We start from the raw sequence: 13,635 nt of genomic DNA on the forward strand, positions 1-13,635 counted from the left end.
ATAAAATAAAATAAAAATAAAAAAGAAAATGAAGTCTTCAGTACAGGGTCTACAGAGATTAGACTCATAGTGATTCTCTGGGTTTCAGCCTCCCAAGCACTGAGATTACAAGTGTGTGCCGTGATGCCCAGTCTGTCTCCATCTCAGTGCACCCCAGGGCTGAGGCCAGTACTTTTTTTTTTTTTTTTGAGACAGGGTCTTGTTACACAGTCCAGTCTGGGCTTGAGCTCAATATGTATTCCCAGCTGGACTAGAGCTCCCTGGAGCTCCTGCCTCAGTTTCTGGAGTGCTGAGGTTACAAGTGTGCATTACATTGGCTGGCCTTCTTTCTTGTTGAGAGTTTCTAAAGATATAAAACACTGAGTAGCTACGATGCTAAGTGAGTTCCCTCCGTGGCTGTGGATGCAGTTAGCTCAAGGGGCCTTAGGGCCTCTCACACTGCTGTCCTAGACACAGGAAGCCCTAACTGAGATTCTAGACCACATGGAACCTCAACTGAATCATGGGAGGGGGCAAAAAGAACGTAATACTGTCAGATATATGAAGGACTGTGCAACAGAAAAAGGCAGCAAGGAGGTGTCTGCAAGGTACAACTGGGTTTAAGATAAGAAATTTTTTCAATTATACTTCACAGAAATGCCAGAGAACACATCAGAAGAAGTGACGAGATGACCACTCTGGTTCTATCCAACATGAAAACAACAGATGATTTAGAAATTCAAAGACTTCAGTTTACCAGGAAGGAAATGTTTTAATCATGGCATTTACATGATACATAAATGTCTGTGACTTCAATAAACACCAGAATGAATTAATGCAAACACTTTATACAGCAATTATGTGCTACCATGAAATATCTTTCTCAGCTTAGAGGTAAAGGCACACAGCCTCTTGGTTCCCAACTCACCTGCCCTTGCTGTCCTGCATGTTGGCGTTGGCGCCAGCCTGCAGAAGGGCCTCTGCAATCTGTGCCATCTCAGACATCATCTCTGCGGAGTGTTTCTTTGAACTGTACAATGCCACAAGGTGTAACGGTGTCTCCTGAGCCCCTAATGTAGCAGCATTGACGAGGGCCCCATTCTTAATAAGGAAAGTAGAGGCAAAGACATCTCCTTGAAAAGAAAGAGCAAGACACACTAATATGATAACAGTCTGGACAAGCCATTCTGGCTTTCCTCAAAAGGAAGCAGCTGATACCCACAAAAAAGAAGAAAAATTCAGTGTGTCTAAAGGAATTCCTAGGACACAGGTCAGTGGGAATTCATCACTGAGATTATAGAGTACAAACTCCGACTCAAAAGGTTCTTCACCCAGTTTCTTACTTGTGGCATCTGTCCTGCTGCCTCACCTCAATAACCCTATACTATCTAGGAATACGAGGCTCCCAAGCTGGAGGTGGTGGTGCATGCCTGTAACTGCATTTACTCAGAAGATGGAGGGAAAAGAATCACAAGTTCAAGGCCAGGCTGGACAACTTAATGAAACTCTGTCTCAAAGTAAAGAGGACTGACAGTCCCTGGGGCTCAAGCATTCCCTGGCTTCAATCCCTAGTACTGGGGCAGAGGTTTCTTTTATGATTCACAGGCATCTTCCAGTCACCTCAAAATGGGCTTCCAAGATTTTCCTCAGCATAATTTCTCTCTTACTCCCTTTTTCTAGCTCCCACTTCCTGACCACAGGAGGACAACAAGGGATTCTCTGTGAATCCCTTCCCTTGCCTTAATACTCAGAGTATTTAGGTATAAGATTTTACGCAGGACTATCTACCAATTTCAAATTAAGACTGAATAACTTACATAGAATAATTTAGTAATTTAATTTGCCAAGTTTGACTATTTCTCTGTATGATAAAAAAGTTTCAAATGTTGATAAAAGAATAAGAACTATGTTTATCTAAGGATATTACAAGTATGCAATTGTGAAAATATTAACTCTAGACTGGTCCCATAAAAATATGGTTGAATTCAGAACTAAGCCATGAGTGGCAATTTATAATAAAAAATACTGTAGAAAGCCCGGTAAAGTATGCTTCTAGCTTTGAGGAGGATAAAGATAAATTAATTAAAGTTGCTCTAAGATTAAAATCCAAGGGCTGGGTACAGATATAGCTCAGTGGCATAAGCACCTGCCTGGCAAGCCCAAGGTCCTGAGTTCAATCCCTAGTACCAAACAAACAAACAAACACCATAATAAATTTCAACCTTCCTTGGCTTTATTTCTATTTATACTTTAAAGTATGAAAAACACTAGCCATATATAAAGTGATGTTTCATAAGCAAGTAAGAATAACAAAGCATCAAAGATAATAAACAGAGAAAGCTTCTAGAGACAAATGTGCACCCTTTCACTTAGGTCACTGTGCTCACTAATCTCCAGGTGACACCAATTAGCTCCCACACAGAAAGGAGACAGAAATGAGCCGTGTGTATATTTTGTACCCACAAGACCCTGGGGAGATGTCTGGGAAGAAAATGGGTTAATCGGTCAGGACTACTGTGTTCCACCTTAACAAAATGGTTCTAATTCGAATCAATTTATGCTACCAGGCAACTTAAGACCTCTCTTACCAGCCCTTTCTCCTAAAATATTTTTATTTTTCTACTCCCATTTTTAAATGAAAAAGTGTACATACAGGATACCACACATGCAGAAGACAAAGTGAGTATGCTGCACAGAAAAAAGGATATAGTACAGGAAAAAAACTATCAATGGCTGCAATGGGACAGAAGGCATAACAAACATTTCATATTCTAAGCCTTTTTAAAAGACAGATTTTAGATTAGATTTACTTCATTAGTAAGATCCAAAGGTAAACTGTTCTAACTCATATGTATCTCACACAAAAAAAAGCTATTTGGAAGTTATTAGAAATTGAACACTGCTAAGCAGGAGTGGTGGTATATGTGTAATTCTTGTTTAGGAAGTCCAGGCAGGAGGATCACAAGTCTGAGGCCAGTACTGGCAACTCAGTGAACCCTTGTTTCAAAATTTTAAAATAAAATAAAATAAAAAATTTTAAAAGGATGGAAGGAAACAAGAAAGGGGACAGGGGAAATAGGGGAAGAAGAGATGAGAGAGAAAAATGGAAAATTACTGATGTTACATGTGAAAACAAAACAGTCCAGCAGGTAAAAAGCTAGAGAAAAGAAACAACCAACATCAAAATTGTATAACAACAACAACAAAAGGAACAGAAAATAAAAGAAGCATCACCAAAATTTCTGGCATAAAGAAATGGGTAATAAAGTTTAGAAAGATTTCTATTAAAAATAGCTAAGGCTGGAGATACAGGTCATAGTAGAGCACATGCATCATGCTCGAGGCCTTGGCACTAAAAAACATTTAAAAAAACCAAAAAACATTTTAAAAAAGAAAAAAAAAAAAACCCAACTCTGCTTGGTGCTTAGAAGTTCCAGTTACTTTATCACCTTGTTCACCAACAATGCCAGATAACTGAAGCATTACTACAGTAATTTCTCCACATAAAAATGTTCCTACAGAAAAGTTAAAATTTGGGGGTTTTATTATTTATTTATGCATTTATGTATTTATTTATTTGAGAGAGAGAGAGAGAGAGAGAGTGTGTGTGTGTCAGTCAGTCTCACTATATAGTTGAGGCAGGCCTTGAACTCATGGTGATCCTTCTGCCTCAGCTTCCCAAAGTGCTGGAATTACATACAAGCATGCACCTCCATGCTGGGCTAAAAGTTTAAAATTTTTAAATCCATATAATTTTTCTTTCAATATAGGCTTCTAACAGAAAATTTAAGGGCATAGCCAGAAAACTTCATTATTCAATGAATACAGCCAGCTAGGTGTACTTTTGTAACTCCAGTTACTCAGGAGGCTAAGGCAGGAGGATCACAAGCTTGGGGCCAGTTTGGACAACTTAATGAGATCTGTCTCCAAACAAAATTGTAAAACGGTTAGGGCTGTGGGGCTTGCCCAGTACACATGAGGCCTGAGTTCAATCCCCAGTACCACCATAGAAAAATACTATGTTACATGCTCATCCAATAGATGGCGCTGTTTTCACATTTACTAAAAACAACTGGCCAACAGCACCTATGTAACTAATTCACTGAGGCTGGAAATGTAGGCCCTGGGTTCAATCCTCAGGACCACAAAAACAAAACAACAAAACAGGGAAAGGAAAGGATGAAGGGGAGATATTCACTGATGGCACTATTACAGTTTTTTTTTCCATTAACTTTATTGAAGAAGAGAAAGTCTGTTCTTTTTTAATTTTATTTTTTAGTATTTTTTTAGGGAAGTATCTACAGGGTGTTCAGGGTCTCACTACTACACAGGACTCGTAGTGATCTGCCTGTTTACAGCCTCCCAAGAGCTGGGATTACAGGCCGTGCCACAACGTCCAGTCTCAACTGCCATCTCAGTGTGCTCCAGGGGTGGGGCCAGCATGGCAGGCCTGGGGAATTGAACCCCTGGCCCCTGTGCCTGCTTGCAGGCACTTTAATCCACTGAGCTATTTGGCCCACCCTTACAGTTTGGTTTTTTTTTTAAGTTTATTTAAAATCATTTGTATCACAAACATAAAATCTGGGGAAGTCCTTCTCCTGCCCACCTTACAGTTTAACAAGTAGAAAATTATATTTTTCATTAAAACAAGGCTACACCTTATCCAGATTAGGTTAACTGAAGGAGATAACTCTCTGGGTATGAGCATGCCTCTCGCAGACTCGAAGGTACAGGCTGCATACTGAATCCTTTTGAAGACTGGCATATTTAATTAGTAGGATAACCATTATTCAGTTGCAGATTCTACTTCAATCCCAGAACTAGATCTAGATCTCATATATTAAAGACATTCCTTCACTCCTAACACAATGAATTTAAAATAAGGTTAACAGTTAAACTTACTGTATTGTTCAACTTACTCACTTAAGCAGGTCCACAGACTGATAAGCTGAAGGAGAAAAAATAAACATTTCTACAAGAATTGGATCTGATTTGGGCAAAAAATAAAAGCTAGGCAAGGGCAAAACAAAAGCCAGCAAGTTGACTTCACCAGTAGCAGTAAGCCACCATAACTGCAGGACTAGTACTGTTTTCTACCCTCCTCAGGACTCAGTAAAGCAGAAATCATTACTACCTCACAGTTGAGGAAAAGAAGACTCTGTGAGGTGAAATGACTATCTCCAGAGTAAACGCGTGGCCCAGGATTCAAAATTCCACATCCACTCTGAAAAGCCGGCGGCCTGTCTACTTCACCTTGCCACACTCTCCAAAACTAGGGACAATCAAGTTTATTACGTCCATAGAGTAAGCACATAATGTAGACAATTCATAAATTCTGAGTGGAAGATAAAATTATTTGAAAATAAGTATCAAAAATGTATCACTAGGGCCAACCAGACAGCTCAGCGGACTAAAGTGCCTGTGCTCTGGCAGAGTGTAGTGGCGAAGGTTCGATCCCCAGCGTGGCATGCTGGCTCCACCCCTGAGGCTGAGAGGGCAATTGAGACAGGGCATGGTGTAATCCCAGCGCTTGGGAGGCTGAAAATGGAAGGATCACTAAAAGTCCAATCTATGTAGTGAGACCCTGTAGACTCTTGCAGACCCTGTCCTAAATTCACTAAAAAAATTAAAAAATAATTAAAAAAGTATCACTACTTCTTAGCAATTTTGGTAACTAAGCAATCACCAAAATGTTTAATAAACAATTTCATCAAGCATAACAATTTAACTCCCTGAGAGTAAAGGGACATAATTCTCAAATTGTTAAATTTCAGTTAACAAGTATATCTGTTTCCAAAATAAACACTTGGCCACTAACCAGTAGGGGAAAGAACAATTCCCTATGTGGTAGCAACTTTCCCCACAGAATACACACCCAGTGCTGAGCACACAGTGACTGCAAAGCGCAGAGTGGGGCCTGGGAAAATGGCATCTGCTCTTGATGCTGACATGCTCTAAGGATTTCCTCCCCAAAAATGAGCAAAATTTTCCATCCTACCAGTCAACACACTCAATAGTTTTTCCTTTTGAGACAGGGTTTAGTACACAGTTCAGGCTGGCTTTGTAGACCAAGTTAGACTTGAACTCACAGTAAATCTCCTGCCTCAGTCTCCTGAGTGTTGGGATTATAGGCATGCACCTCCACATCAGGCTTAAACTAATACTTTTAACACATGGCTTAGAAAAAAATTGATACTGGGGCTGGGGAGATGGCTCAGTGGAATAAGCGCTTCCCTGGCAAGCGCATGGGCCTGAGTTCAATCCCTGGTTCCACCAAAAAAAAAAAAAAAAAAAAAAAAAAAAAAATTGATACTAAAACCTTTGCCCTCAATGGACAGAAAGCCACAGCTGCAACAAAATCAACAATGAAGTACAACATTTACCAACAAAGGGCAACCTGTATGTAAATGGCAAAGATATCAGAGAGAATAGTAGAATCATAATGCATATCAGAAAGCTAAAATTAAACATGGTTAAGATGTGGTGAGCCAGTATATTCTCGTTTTGCTGTCCATAAGTGGTCATGGCAAAATGTTTCATTAAACCAACTATCTCTCTACAAAATGAAGACTTCCACACTTTTGAAAGGTTTCACTTCCCATAAGAATTCTACCTTTCCATTCTCATTCTGTCAAAACGGAACACCACAATGGTGTGGTCGCGCGTCACATCACATGCCTATAATCCCAGTGCTCAGGGAGCTGAGGGAGAAGGTCAAGGCCCGGCTGGGCTATGTAGTGAGTTCAAGGATAGCCTACACTACAATGTGAGACACCCTGTTTCAAAAAACTGAAGAAAAACAAACAAACACCATATCACAGCAAAATTAAACAAGATTCACTGGAGATGTATGAATTAGTAAGGTCATGGAAAAATCAAAACAAAAATTGGTCCTCTATTTTTCCAACTTGAAAAATTAATTCTGGGCTAGGGATGCAGTTCTGCAGTAGAGTGCTTGTCTAGCATTCACTCTTGGATGCTAGACTGGACTGGCCTCCACAACAGTAAAAAGTTCATTCAAATAAAACTATCACTCAGTCATGTCAGAAGTCTAGTCTGTGAAAACTGAATCCAAGAATACACCTAAACTTGCACGATTTTTTACTTTCCTTCCATAACCATGCTGGGATTAAAAAGTTTAGTCTTCCTAGCACAATTCTTAGAAAAGTGATAATGAACAAGTAAATGTATCAAGTGTTTGCACATGAAAGATACTTCTTCTCAAAGGCCATCTTTCTACTATTCTTCCCCAGGCCCTGTTGGCACTATCAACAGCCAAACTAACAAGCACAGGCAATAGGTCTTCAGTCCCTCCTCTGACCCAATGCCCACAAATTTTAAGTCACACAGCCTACAAGTATAGACTTGAGATGCCCTTGGGAATTTCTGGAACTGAGTAAGAGAGTCTTCAAAACCACACAGATAAAAAATATTGCCCACAGGAAAGAAAGTGTAAGGTATGTTTCTTCCTACCTCTTTGGATTCCTTTATGTAACAAACTCCAGCCATTCTTGTCTACCATATCTACATCTGCTTTATGACTAACCAGTGTGGTGGCAATACTCTCAAGTCGTCGTGACAGTGCAAGATCTAAGGCAAGATCTCCGTTATGATCCACTTCATTCAGCTTCCCTGGGAGCTGCAAATACAGGTAAGTCAACACTGAGTAACAAATTATAACCTGTTTTAATTTCTCTCACCTTGACCCTGAAAGTCAGGTACTGCTAAATCAACTATTTAAAAATGTGGTGGCCCAGGGATTTAGCTCAGCGGCACAGTACCAGCCCGGCATGTGTGAGGTCATGAGCTGGATTCCCAGTACCAAAAAAAGAAAAATGTGGAAGTAGCTTTTGAATTGGGCAATGCACTAAGACTGGAAAAAGCCTGAGCAGCAGAACAGACACCCGGATTTCCTTGAGCAAGCTATTAAAAGAAACATACACATTAAAGATTGTGCGAGTCATAACTCAGAAGGAATGAAGAGCACTGTAGAGAAAAACTAAGCATTAGTTTTGGATAATAAAAAAAAATGTAGAAGTACCTGTGAATCCATCTCAATCAGATAAAGGAAGACCACATCTTCTCTTTCCACTTTGATAGCTTTATGTAATGGGTATTCTGTCTTGGATTTGATCATTTTGTACAATAACTGAGCACTCATGCTACTAAAGTCCTCCTTTCGCAAATCATCCTAGTGATTAAAAACAGTGAAAAGCCAAACAGATAAAATATGAACAATAACAACTCATTTATTCAGCCTTAAGCATGTGAATGTTGGGTACTACTTTAAAGGCTTACCATTTCTTAGTCAACCCCACAAAAAACTTACATAGTCCTACTATCATCCTTGTTTTATAGAAGATGGCAAAACACACAGAGGCTAAGGGGCCTGCACAAGTTGGGACACAACTGAACAGTTGGTTAGGATCTGGAACCAAAAGGCCTATCTCCCATGTCTGCATTCTTAAGATACCAGCACTGTGCCTCTCAGTGAGATACAATAGCATGAGACCACTCACATTCAACAAGAAGCAAGAGCCTTCCTGAAGCCTACCAAGGAGGAAATTACAAAATTAATCAGGTGGGGCACGGTGGCACAGGCCTGTAACCCCAGCACTCAAGAGGCTGAAGCAGGAAGATCGCTGTGAGCTCCAGGCCAGCCTGAGCTACAAAGTGAGCTGAAGCCCAGCCTAAATTGCAGAGCTGCCTCAAAAAGACCAGGAAAAAAAAAACCAAAAAAAACAAAAAAACAAAAAAACCAGAACTTCCACAAACAATGCTCCATTGAGTCACAGCTGTCTCTATTGATCTCTTTATTTCTACCTAACAACAGAGATAGGTTACCACTCCTATTTTAATTATCTCCCCCCTATTTTTTTTTCTGTTTGTTTGTTTTCTGAGACAATATCTTACTATGTAGTTCAGATTGGCCTTCAACTCTCTATGTAGCCAATCTCCTGGCTCAGCTTCACCACTACTTAGGATTACAGGTGAGTGCTACCATGTCCAGGTCCTATTCCAACTTTTTACAGGTCAGTTCTTTTCTGAAATACTAAGATTCTTTCCTCAAAATTGTTGGATATCAAACAATTCACATAAACTAATATAAAATCATAGCCCTGGCCAGTTGTGTGTGTATACAGGGGGACACCTATAATTCCAGGCTGAGTCAGAAGGACTACTAAAGTTGAGGCCTGCTAGGTTATATAGTGAGTTCAAGGCCAGCCTAAACTACATAGTGAGACCTTGTTTCAAAATTAAAAAAAGGGGCTGGCAAGATGGCTCAGTGGTCTAAAGCACCTACTTGGAACAAGCTTGGCAGAGCACAAGGACCACGGTTCAATCCCCCAGCACCACATGCCAGCCAGCCCCGCCCCCTGGTGGGCTGAGCTGGCCACACACACACACACACACACACACACACACACACACAATAAATAAATAAATGTTTAAAAAAAAACAACAAAATTAAAAAAACAAACAAACAAACAAAGCCTTGATTTTTTAAAAATGTAAAACACAACAAAGAAATGTAAAACTTATTTTTTAAATAAAAGCCAGGAAAGGCAAATCTAAGTTTAATGATGTCTCTACCTGAAAAAGTAAGCAAGAAGGCACTATAAGATGGGTATGGGGGTGCACACCTATAATCCCAGCACTTGGGAGGCTGAGGCAGGAGGATTGCTGTGAGTTCAAGCCTAGCCTGAACTACACAGAGAGATTTTATCTCAAAAAACCAACCTCCTGCCTCCCTCAAAAAGAAGACAGTGTGAACTGACACTCTGACCACCCAGGCTTGCTTGGAACAGAGGCAGCTTACTTCTGCAGCTTGGCTGCAGCATCTGCAAAAGGAAGAGGACAGCAGGTGACCCCTCCTTCTGATCCTGTTTCTGAGCCAGGTCTGCCCTCTTGTCCCTCCTCCAATTCTGAAACCGAAGAACCACCAGACTTGCAGAACTGAGAGTGTCTCACAGATCATCTAACCCAACTACTTATCCTTTAATCCTGTAACAAGAGAAAGCGAGGCACCAGAGAAGTGACTGTCCACAGAAGCAGGCCTCACGCCTGGGTCTTCCAACTGCCCACGAGAGGGCTTCAACCTCTCACTCACCCAGTGACTAGCAATAATCTCCGCACAGTAGTTCATCAGTGTGCTGGCATTTAGCTCCTCCGCAGTCTGATAGAAGCGAATGCAGTTCCTAACATTCACCAGAGACATAACACCCTTCTCACATCTGTAAGAGAACATTAATGAGGCAAATATTATTAAGACAAATATATTCGTAAGTGAACAAATGAAAGCAATAATCTGTGTACTAGCTTGCTATGGTACAAAGTATGAGGTTATGTGGCTATGATTAATTACAGCTGGGCTCCCATATTTTAAAAGTATTAGAATTTCATTATGATACTGTTCTGTTTTGAGACAGGGTATTGCTATGAAGCCTAGGCTGTCCTCCAACTCATTATATACTCCAGGTTGGCCTTGTACACACAGTATCCTCTTGCCTCAGCCTCCCAAATGCTGGGATTTATAGGCATGTACCACCATGCCTGACCATTATATTGTTTTGCTCAATTCTACTAAAAATCAAAATAACTTACAAATAAACTTGTTGAGAATACTCCCACTGCCTCAAAAGTAATCACATGAAACTTGCCAATCATATACAGAGGTCATTTTATTTATTTTTTAAGAGTAGGAAACATTTATTCAAAGCAAGCAAGCTTCTCTAAGAGGAACAGAAGAGGGCCTACCAACCTCACTTCTTTTTTTTTTTTTTAATTTATTTATTTTAGTTGAATGGAATTTCTTTTTTTTCATAATTTTATTGATAAACAGATAGCAATGAGACAGTTTCAAATCAAATCGCTAGGACAGTTTCAATAACTAACACGCTGCATACATTCTTCTTAGTGGTTAATTGCTGTACAAGATGTGGACTTGATATCCTATTTACAAACACCATTAGGAAAACCAACCTCACTTCTTAAGGGTGTTTTATTGAGCAAAGCCATGAGGTGAGGAATAGTCAATAGGTAGGACAAAACTATAGTCAACTAATAAGGTTACAAGTGTAGTCATGTGGATAATATCGATCCAAAAGGAAATCACAAGGTGATCCATGGGGAATTTAAAATCTAACACAATGATAGATTAACTTCAGACTTTTGACACTTGATCATATGGGACACATCTGTATTCCTATTAGCAGAGCTCAATAAATTAATGCCTCCTTAAAAGCAAACTTGTATGGTCTATGAACTGTAATTCAATATATAAAGCCCTATTTTGAAAGTCCATCCAAAAAATCTATAATATATAGAAACAATTAAGAGTCAGAGCACAGTATGCCAAGAAAGGGAAAAACTGGCTATAAAAACTGGCCAAAAGCCAGGTAACAAGATTCAAAATTTCAGAAGGGCTACCTCAGAGAAGAGAACATGGACTACTTCAGAGAAGGAAAAACTGCACACAGGCAAACAGGCCTCTGATGGCACAAAACAAGACCATCTTAGCTTAGGTGTGGCAAGTGCAAAGATGCAGGATTCCTTTACTCCAGAATTACTGGAGACCTTAGTGAGCCTCCCACTACTTAGGCCTATAGGCAAAGAAGCCCATGACACGGGTCCTTCATCTCCCCTGCTTCCATATCTCCCTGCAAGTCAGATTCAATCAAATCAACAAAGGCTTGCTATGTTATTCGGAATATTCCCTCATACCTCACAGTTGCTTCTGTCTTACAGCCTCCATCAAAACTTTTCTCTACTCACAAAGACAGAATGTAATAAAGTAAGCACAAGAACTTCAAGGTAAGAAAGACCCAAGCTGAGATCCAAATTACTTGAACTCTGTGTTTCTGTTGCCTATCTCTTCTGTAAAATAAACATGATATTGTGTTCCAGGGGTTTAGGAAAATCTTTTGTTCTTTTTTGTTTTTTGAGATGGGGGTCTTGTATGTAGTTCAGGCTGACCTTGAAATCACCACATAGCCCAGCTGGCTTCAAATTTGCAATGATTCTCCTGCCTCAGCCTCCAGAGTGCTGAGATTACAGTCGTGCACCACCATGCCCAGCTCTTTTGCTTTTCAAGAGAAAGAAAAAAATACATTCAGCATAGCATGAGGTGCACGATAAGTAACCCTCTTTTCTGCCTTTCTCCTTCTCTAAGGCCTGACATTCCTTTCCTAGGGAAAAACAGAAAAGGGATGTAAGTCAACTTCAAAATTTAATAACTAATATTAATTTATTTTAGTACTACTATAAATAACTGACTAGAAGGTAAATTTCCAACCTTAGCATGTGACCTTTAGGTAAAAGAAGTGGAGAAAGACCAGTGGAGATGAGAAGAGAAAGGAGGGACCTGAGAAAGACCTGGGAAGAACAAAGAACAAACTTTCAAAGCTCACAAGACCTTAAATCAGGAGTGAGAACACAGCCATGGAGCCCCTTCTCCACCTGGTGCTTAACAACGGGCACACACTTCCGCTAAGAAATGTGCATGAGTGCTCTGCTCAGCACTGCTGATCTGGTGCAAAGAGCCACATCTCCCACCACATTTTTAAAATCTAGTTCAACAACAAATAAATGAATAAATAAATAAATCAAGCTTACTACAGTGTAAGCTTTTATAGTAAGAATGTAAGTTTCATACAAAAGCATTCTATTCTTTACCTTAGTTTTCTGTATTATTGGCTTCCCCAATCTCATACCACATCACAGCAATGACTGACAAAGCTGCTCTGACCTTAGCCACAAAATCAGACCATCTCAGGAGAAAAATCCCCTTTTCAGATATATGAAGCTCTTGCACTTATACACAAAGATATACAGTCCTGCCATCCTAATATCTAACACCATGGAGCCTAAAACACTGCATGATCTCAGGGAGTCACACTCCACTGTAGAACTACTTTACAAAGCACTTTAGTATAGACAAATGCTGAGGGTTTGAAAATCCCTTTTCTTCTGTTTTACTGCCGAAAGACATGCCACTGAGAAATTCTAACATGTTTCATGAGGACATAGCTTTTGTTAAAAGTGGCAAGCATTTCATTTTCCCTTCGGAGGCCATTTGGATAGGCTGTAAGTAGTAAGAGATATGATTTATACAACTGAAAAACATGTAATCTTATTTTAAAATTTAGATTCTATTCAATATAGAAAGCATGCAGATGCACAAACACAACAAACCTAATTTTAAAAGTACAAATTAAGCTTCCCACAAACCCTGGTTCAGTTTTCCTATCAAATCCCATATGTATCTAAGAAACAGAAGAATTACTGAAAGGAAAAATAAATATAAAGGAAACCAGGGCTGGGTTATAGATGACTTATCTTTTCTTTACATAATTTTGTATTTTCCAAATACCACACAATGAATATGTACTATGCTTTTATCATCAAGAAAAATTACTAAATTAACTTATTTTGCATGTTAATGTTAAGAGTACTTCCCTGATAAACCAAAAAAAAAAAAAAAAAAAAATCTTCCTTTCACTAAACCACTGATGGCATTCCAAAACTATCAAGATTCCTACATTAAAGGGGCTGGAGAAGTAGCTCAGCAGCACAGTGCCTGCCTGGCAAGCACGAGGCTGTGAGTTTAATTCCTGGTACCAAAAAAACAAAGAAAAGATTCCTACATTTTTTTTT

General features: G+C 39.6%; 1 protein-coding gene across 2 annotated transcripts in view; it reads right to left on the reverse strand.

The window, feature by feature from the left end:
- The window catches only part of Ankfy1 (ankyrin repeat and FYVE domain containing 1), a 71,569-nt gene that overhangs the window by 32,853 nt on the left and 25,081 nt on the right, over positions 1–13,635 (reverse strand). For both annotated transcript variants that reach the window (XM_023723233.1, XM_023723234.1), the window contains 4 exons: positions 10,091–10,214; positions 8,021–8,170; positions 7,453–7,618; positions 908–1,112 (listed from right to left, as the gene is read on the reverse strand). In XM_023723233.1, coding sequence (XP_023579001.1) covers positions 908–1,112; positions 7,453–7,618; positions 8,021–8,170; positions 10,091–10,214 — 645 coding nt within the window. The remainder of the gene's footprint in view (positions 1–907; positions 1,113–7,452; positions 7,619–8,020; positions 8,171–10,090; positions 10,215–13,635) is intronic.

Source organism: Octodon degus, unplaced genomic scaffold (genome assembly GCF_000260255.1).
Source record: "Octodon degus isolate 3935 unplaced genomic scaffold, OctDeg1.0 scaffold00098, whole genome shotgun sequence".
Lineage (NCBI taxonomy): Eukaryota > Metazoa > Chordata > Mammalia > Rodentia > Octodontidae > Octodon > Octodon degus.